The sequence below is a fragment of the Erpetoichthys calabaricus genome, chromosome 18 (genome assembly GCF_900747795.2).
Source record: "Erpetoichthys calabaricus chromosome 18, fErpCal1.3, whole genome shotgun sequence".
Lineage (NCBI taxonomy): Eukaryota > Metazoa > Chordata > Cladistia > Polypteriformes > Polypteridae > Erpetoichthys > Erpetoichthys calabaricus.
In genome coordinates this window covers 3639473-3648191 of record NC_041411.2, presented here as the reverse complement: position 1 = coordinate 3648191, position 8719 = coordinate 3639473, and the positions used below count along the sequence as shown (strand labels likewise).

The 8719-nt window shown below is 42.3% G+C and overlaps 1 protein-coding gene across 2 annotated transcripts in view; it reads left to right on the top strand.

The window, feature by feature from the left end:
- The first annotated feature begins 1738 nt into the window (after positions 1-1738).
- rnf215 (ring finger protein 215) overlaps positions 1739-8719 on the top strand; it is a 34351-nt gene continuing 27370 nt past the window's right edge. Inside the window, exons 1-2 of one of the 2 annotated variants that reach the window (XM_028824409.2) lie at positions 1740-2035; positions 6337-6465. In XM_028824409.2, the coding sequence (XP_028680242.1) occupies positions 1820-2035; positions 6337-6465 (345 nt within the window). In that variant the 5' untranslated portion in view covers positions 1740-1819. Of the gene's footprint in view, positions 2036-6336; positions 6466-8719 lie in introns of both variants that reach the window. The other variant, XM_051921554.1, reaches the window with a different exon arrangement.

The following is an 8719-nucleotide window of genomic DNA, read 5'->3' as shown; positions in this document are numbered from 1 at the left end:
GACTACGGGCGTGTAAATCGTGTGAAATAGAAAGCAATTTACTGTGCCACCTTTCTTTGTGCTTCTTGTATATCAAGATGTAATTCAAACTCCTGAAGTCGGAATGTGCTGGTCAACAAAACCTTTACCGTATGGACAGAAGAATCACGAGTGAGTCACATTTCAGTTTATTTCTCAGGTACCCGCGTTTTGTTGGCAATAATTCACCTCCCACTTCGCACAGGAGAACAACGAAGCCCAGTATGGGAGATTTTTGAATGCAATATTGAAGGCATTCATTAGAAGCACATTGTCTTGGAGCGAGATATGTTGTGTGCTGTAGACATTTAGATTAAAAAAAAAACTCAAACCTTAAAATTCACCTAAATTTCATTACAAATTGTCTCATTCTGGGCAAAAAAAGTTTAAAAAGTGCCAACAATCAGAGCCCATTTGTTCAGCACAAATGACAAAGAAAATATTTTTTTAAATTATTATGTAAAATTGTTCATATACAGTTATAGTAAACAATGTGATGTAGTTAGCTTTTAAACTCATATCCTAACCTTTTAAGTGTACAATTCTGACTGTGACACAAAACTAAACTCCATTGTAGCTCTTTAACCAGACCATAATTACTAAAACTAAAACTGAAGCTAATTATATATATAAATAAAATAGAAATGTCTTTGTGAAATTAAAACTAAAAATATACAATGAAGGAAAACTAAAACTAACCTGAATTTCCATGTAACGTTGGAAAAAATATAGAAATAAAAACTAATAGAAGAAGTCAAAACTATAATAACCTGGCTTTAAACTTGATTATTTTAAGTTAAATTACCACAATTTCACTATTATATAGGGAAAATGGGAATACTGTACTGTGTTCTGAAGTTTATTAAAGTGTGGAGTAAGATGGACATAAAAAAGTGAGCAATGACAACGGTCCCTGAGGCGGATTATGCTTCTGTTACAAGAAAATAATCTGACTGCTTTGTTTCAACATAAATGAATTTCATTAGTGTGACGCATAACAAATTTAAGTCAGTATAACTAGAAAAAGGCAAGTAAGGCCAACAAATAATGCTTCGGGTTAAACTATTTACATAAAGTGAACATTCTTGGTAGCTATTTTTTTTTTTTTGAGGTTGCATGGGTTTCAGGGCCCCCACTGGGCAATCCACCTCCTATAAATGTTCTTAAATCGTTCCTCATTGCTTCTTGGCTTTGTCCTGGGGGATTCGATGTGGAGGGTCTCACCGACAGTTGGGGTATCCGCTTCCAATGAAGCATCACAGGGTGGCCCAATGCTTCTGTCAGGAGTTGGCGTTCGTAAAACACCACTAGGGAATAACTGTAAAAGCAAGTAGTGAAAATTAGATATTAATCGAGATTGCAAATCCATGAAGAATATAATTATAAGCATGTATAATCTATGAAGAGTTCAACTACAATGTAGCTGTGAAAAAAATAAATTAAAAAGTTAGGTTTTTAGGAGTTATTTTATGATCTTCAGTGTTAGACTGGTATATCTCTATTGGGAAAAATTCTTAGAGTTATGCAGTTAAGGTTTCAGTCACGACAAGAGATGTTCTATAAAAGAAAGCTGCTTCCTGCTGAAGTAAAGATAAAGCCGCCACCTCACACAAGTCACTTCGTTTTAAAACCGAGTCATACAGCCCGTCGTCCAGTAGAGGGCGCGCTCCGCTCTCTGAGAACGCAGAGTTCATTGTGATTTTTTTTCTTTACCTCATTCTCTACGTTGACGCGGAAAGCCTCGCGTTGTTTATAAACATCGCCGCCCGGCGAGCAGATCCAGGGCTGATTTCGAGAGAGGATGGCGAGAGCCCCACAGGTCGCCGAGGGCTGCAGCTGCTTCTGGCTGCCTTTTATCTCCATGGTGCTGGGAGGCTTCGAGGTGTCCGCTGAGCGTCTGGCCGTGCTCGAAGTCTTCCTGCAGTCGGAGCCCCGGCTCGGCTACAAGCTGCAAGGCGCGATGATGGAAGCGTCACCGGGGAGCCAGAGCGAAGAGATCGCCGGCAACCTTCTGCTGGTAGGCGCTCTGTCCGAGTCTTCCTGTTCAGTATTGTGACGGTGCACTCGACAAATGTAGTAAGTGGTGCATTCTGAATAGATAAGTCTTCTCCAGTAGCTCGAGAGCTGCCCTCTGCAGAAAGCAGATGTTTGTCTAAACCCGTGGGTCGCTTAAAAAAATAATCGGTTATCTCTTTAATGTTCAGGGGACTGCTGATGTCAGATCTCAGTTCTTCATCCAGTTAAAGGGACTTTTAACTCCTACATAGCGGGGAATTGGAACGACTGACACAAGTCCAGTTACGAGCAGATGACAACCTGTTATGCACCGCACCGCACGTTTCATTAAAAAAGCCAAGGAACATCGCCAAGTAATTCAAATGCCCCACTGCATCGCCTACTCCGATCTCTTCTGATTTCATCTCAGCCACGCCAGATTCATCCCAATAAACCGAACTAAACGGGAATGGTGAAAGCGCATACAACACAAGGTTTTCAAGTGTAGTTTCGCTTCTACTATAAAGCATGGCTGGCAACGGCCGTTATCTGCTGTGTGGTTCTACCATACGGTAAAGCTGTCAGCCACAAAGACGTCTAGAAACAAAGCATTTACCTACACAGGTAAATCAATGGACTTTTTGAAAAGAAAAACTGGAAATCTTACTGCTTCACAAATATATATTTTAAATAAATCGTGGCATCGTGTCGTTGCACCTGGAATTGGCAAATTTACCGCAGCTTCAATCTTTCATATCTATTTATGAAAAAGATTGCTAGACATTAAAGTTACTGTGTGATATGCAGTATAGTGTCTGTCGGTCTAATATCAATCTAAATTTGTCAAACGCATATAAAAGATCTATCTATTATGAAAGCTACAATATAACCACCATAATGTGCCTTTATCTGTCTGTCATTTCATATCTTTCATTTCAATCAATCCATTGTGTAGTTTCTTTCTTGGTTATCCTTAATGATATTTTTCATATCTATAGTATCTATCTGATAGATAAACGTGAAAGGCGTTATAGACAGATACACTTTATTAAAACTTTACTGAAGCTCAAGGGAACAAAATATAACACAACCTATATAAGCAAACCAGCAAGCATCAACCCTCCAAACACGCATTAGAACTTCGGGCTTGAATATGAGAGCTGCTGCTGTCAATTTGCAGCTTCCGTATAGTTAATTGTCATTTCATTATCTTTCTATCATTCACTCATATTGTTTGTTTGTCTGTCCAGAGCCTTCAGCATTTCTGGGGAGACTCTCATCCACCCTGGGGGACTGTGGAGTTGCTTAAGTGACCTCCTTCAGGCAAATGGACATTGATTACATATGAGGCATGTTTCATATTTGTCTATCTCTACGGCATCTTTTCTTTTTATCTATATATATAAACCAGATTAAGTCAGTACAAAGAGCTGGAGGTTCTGTCTGGACAACCCTATTTTAATGGGTGGAATTGCTGGAAAGAAAATTAATAACATGTTAGGGCACAAAATTAAAGGATTTGGCCTACAAATACCAAAAAAAGGTTCTCCCCAAGAGAGAAGTGTCACTTCTGAGGGCGTCTCTGGCCTCTTCTGGGTCAGGTCCTGAAATGAACAGCCAGTTCTTGTGGACGCTGGCCTTAATTATAATCCTCCTGTAGGGGGTGGGGTTTCGAGGAAATTAGGCAATTGTTTATTCAGCTGGCGCCCCGGTGAACTGCAGATTTATAAAGGATGTTCCCCTTGACCAGTGCTCCTTGACCTTTTAGTTGCTACAACTCACTTTTTCTCATTTTTGTTTTTGTGTGATCCACTGGGGTGCTCCATGATGATTTGAGTGCTATTGTCAGAGTGTGAGGGGGACAACCAACTCATGACCCACTGGCAGCAAACCTGCGACCCAGGAAACACTGCCCTAGATATACAGTACATCCAGAAAGTATTCCCAGCGCTTCATCACTTTGTCCACATTTTGTTATGTTACAGCCTTATTCCAAAATGGATTAAATTCATTTTTTTCCTCAGAATTCTACACACAACACCCCATAATGACAACGTGAAAAAAGTTTACTTGAGGTTTTTGCAAATTTATTAAAAATAAACAAACTGAGAAATCCCATGTCCATAAGTATTCACAGCCTTTGCTCAATACTTTGTCGATGCACCTTTGGCAGCAATTCCAGCCTCAAGTCTTGTTGAATATGATGCCACAAGCTTGGCACACCTATCCTTGGCCAGTTTCGCCCATTCCTCTTTGCAGCACCTCTCAAGCTCCATCAGGTTGGATGCACAGTCATTTTAAGATCTCTCCAGAGATGTTCAATCGGATTCAAGTCTGGGCTCTGGCTGGGCCACTCAAGGACATTCACAGAGTTGTCCTGAAGCCACTCCTTTGATATTTTGGCTGTGTGCTTAGGGTCGTTGTCCTGCTGAAAGATGAACCGTCGCCCCAGTCTGAGGTCAAGAGCGCTCTGGAGCAGGTTTTCATCCAGGATGTCTCTGTACATTGCTGCAGTCATCTTTCCCTTTATCCTGACTAGTCTCCCAGTTCCCCACAGCATGATGCTGCCACCACCATGCTTCACTGTAGGGATGGTATTGGCCTGGTGATGAGCGGTGCCTGGTTTCCTCCAAACGTAACGCCTGGCATTCACACCAAAGAGTTCAATCTTTGTCTAATCAGACCACAGAATTTTCTTTTTCATGGTCTGAGAGTCCTTCAGGTGCCTTTTGGCAAACTCCAGGTGGGCTGCCATGTGCCTTTTACTAAGGAGTGGCTTCCGTCTGGCCACTCTACCATACAGGCCTGATTGGTGGATTGCTGCAGAGATGGTTGTCCTTCTGGAAGGTTCTCCTCTCTCCACAGAGGACCTCTGGAGCTCTGACAGAGTGATCATTGGGTTCTTGGTCACCTCCCTGACTAAGGCCCTTCTCCCCTGATCGCTCAGTTTAGATGGCCGGCCAGCTCTAGGAAGAGTCCTGGTGGTTTCGAACTTCTTCCACTTGCGGATGATGGAGGCCACTGTGCTCATTGGGACCTTCAAAGCAGCAGAAATTTTTCTGTAACCTTCCCCAGATTTGTGCCTCGAGACAGTCCTGTCTCGGAGGTCTACAGACAATTCGTTTGACTTCATGCTTGGTTTGTGCTCTGACATGAACTGTCAACTGTGGGACCTTCTATAGACAGGTGTGTGCCTTTCCAAATCATGTCCAACCAACTGAATTTACCACAGGTGGACTCCAATGAAGCTGCAGAAACATCTCAAGGATGATCAGGGGAAACAGGAGGCACCTGAGCTCAATTTTGAGCTTCATGGCAAAGGCTGGGAGTACTTATGTACATGTGCTTTCTCAGTTTTTTTATTTTTAATAAATTTGCAAAAATCTCAAGTAAACTTTTTTCACGTTGTCATTATGGGGTGTTGTGTGTAGAATTCTGAGGAAAAAAATGAATTTATTCCATTTTGGAATAAGGCTGTAACATAACAAAATGTGGAAAAAGTGATGTGCTGTGAATACTTTACGGATGCTCTGTAAATACATGACACTCTCTAGCTAGATAGCTATTGGATAGTTGGAAATGAAAGGCACTATACATCTACCTTATAGTGCCATTCATATCTATCAGCCTGAATGGGGTTGTGTCTTGATGTCACCTTTCAGGTCCATCTCTGTATCTTTCTTTTCATTACTACATTTCACATCCATCGATTATTTCGCGTCTTTCTTATGTCAGTTTCTACTGGACATTTTGTATCAATCTGTAAAGAGCACATATTCTATGAATTGAAAAATGTAAAATTAAATAATCTTTTAAAAGAAAGAGAGAGATCTTAAAACGAATAACTGTGACCCACAACGCCCTCTCAAAGACACATCTTCAGTGTTTTGTCCACTACAAGGACCACAGCAGCTAATGGAGGTTCAAGAAGCTGAAGTGGAGGGACTGTGTGTTTACACTGATGGAGGATCTGAGGTGGACTACCAGCAGAGAATAAAAGAATGAACAAGTGGAGCTTCACAGTTTCATTGAGGAGTAAGGGCGCACCTGGGGGCACATGCCAGAGTCTGCCACCGTACGGGCAAGCTTTATTTTATATTTTGCTTTTTACAGCTAGAAGATACACCCAATGATAAGGTGGATTTTATTTTTCCCTTTTTTGCCCATTGTACTCCTGATTGACGCTTTCCTAAAAGTACTTGAATTGTAGTCACCTATGTGCCATTTCATGGCAGTTCGGCTTGCCAGTTAAGCCTATGGACGTACCAAGCAGTGCACTGCTGAGCTTAGTTCTGATACCCCCTCACCGCTTGTATTTTGCAGGTTAAGGAGGACCCCTCAGTAAGTGCTGAAGAAGGAGAGCCTTGGATCGGAGTAGTGCCTGTCGAGATGGAACAGGCTGAGACCCAGACGAGTAATCAGGAATCTTTTGCGGCCTCTGTTGTCAGCAAGGTGGGCTTAATGAAATTCTGCTCATTCTTTAAGTGGTATTCTCCCTTTTTAATGGTCTGACGTCCAGACTAGGATGGGTGGCATTGTTGCAAGGACAGAGCAGGTGGATGTGTGTATCCCTACTGGGGTTTGGTCATACTGCCTTTCCCAGCAGGGGAGTGCAAATAACAGGGGGGACTCGGGAAGCTACCTGCCTGGGTGAGTCGTTCCCCAAGTATGATAGGGGGAAGTGCTTCTCTGGTCTGCCTCCAGTTTGGACACCTGCAGTGCCTTGGGAATTTTAGTTGAGTTAGGCGGCCCTGTTGGGTTGCTCGGGGCAGGAGCACCCCAGGGAAGTTAAGGAAGAAGACCTCCATTTTGTACGGCGGTTCTGCCTGACTTGCAAGTGCTTCCTGGGTGCGTTGTTTTGTCACTGGAAGTAGTCCTGGGTCCCACATAAAGGGTAGCCGCCCCAGCGCTTTTGGGGAGGTGGAGTTGGAGTTGGGTGTGGAGGAAGGACGAAGCTCACCTGAGGGGAGTGGAGGAGAGACTGAAAGAGAGAAAGGAATTGTGTGAGTGAAGAGCCTGTCTAAGGTATTGAAATAAAATGGCTTAATTTGAACCTGGGACTTGTCTATGTGTTTGTGTTGGAGGTTTTACAGGCTACACACTATATACGTATGAATATATAATATGTACGAGGGGGGACCCAAAAATAACCGGAATTTTGTTGTTGTTAGGTTATTTATTTGTTTCCGGTTATTTTTGGGTCCCCCCTCATATACTGTATATACATTGTAATAGATAGCCCAGCCACAGACAGACACAACACCGGAATATCCAAACACACACACACGTTTATTACACTATTTACAATAACTATTTACAGTTTGCTCTCAGTCCTTGGTCCTTCAGGCCGCCTCCACTCCTCTCTCGCAAGCTCCGTCCTCTTCCACTCGACTCCGGCTCCCTGAATGGGGTGAGGTGGCCCCAGGTGTGCTCCAGGTGCACGATGACGACCTTCTGGCAGCACTCACCAGTGTGGCGGAAGTACTCCGGGCGCACACCATCCCTGGTCCGGCAGCACTTCCTGGTGTACCGGAAGCGCTGTCCTCCAGTGTTCAAGGACCGTCCAGGCACCCGGGGAAGAATAGTGCCGCTCTTCCGGTCCGTCCTTCCTCCAGGTGTCCCGGCAGGGCAGGGTTTCTGGCCATCTATCACAACATACATAATACACAAGGGGATCCCACCCTGCTCGCCAGCTACTTTGCGTCTCTGCCACTCGCGTTGTGAAGAGGGGGGCTGAACGCACCCCAAGGAGATGCGGTCGCTCTTCCAAAGCCCCCTCTTAAATGGAGATACAAAGGGAAACAAACAGTTTTATTTTTTACCTCCTCTTTGCTCGATCGGCCACTGGCTTGCTGCTGCTGCCGTGCCGTGTGATCTGCAGCTTGCATAGCGCTTCGAACATTTAAAAGCCTGTACAGCAGCTGTCTTTGTCATCTACTTGTTGTCTTTTATTTCCGTGGTTAAATCTCTTGGCACAAAGACTTGTCTTGTGGGACACGAATTCTTGATATTTTTTAGTTTATAAGTTAAAAAACGGAATAAGAATCTGAAAATCTAACATCACATTAAAGTTCGATAAATTCTGAGAAGAATGATACCAAACATATATATGTAGGTTTTAAAATGAGCCATATTTAAAGCATGACAAAAGTGACATAAAAATGTCACATAAAATGTTGCACTTTTAAGCTTTGGATTATATAGATAGTTACAGTACTGTGCAAAAGTTTTAGACAGGTGTGAAAAAATGCTGTAAACAAAGAATGCTTTCAAAAATGGAAGTGTTACTCATTTATTTTCATCAATCAACAAAATGCAGTGAATGAACAAAAGAGAAATCTAAATCAAATCAATATTTGGTGTGACCACTCCTTTGCCTTCAAAACAGAATCAATTCTTCTAGGTACAGAAGAAGGTATTCTGTATATATATAGATAGATAGATATAGAGATATATATAGATATATATATATATATATATAGATAGATAGATATAGATATATTCGATATACTGTATATATATATATAGATATATATATACACAAGAGAAGGTCTGTGATACAGTTTGCATATTTGCAGCTGGAGATCCACAAAGAGAGAAAAAATGAATCACGTAACATAAAGTAGTTTTTATTCCTGAGCTTTCAACCCCTGCCAGGGGTCTTCATCAGAGGATAATGCTTAGACTTACAAGAATCAAAGGCAAT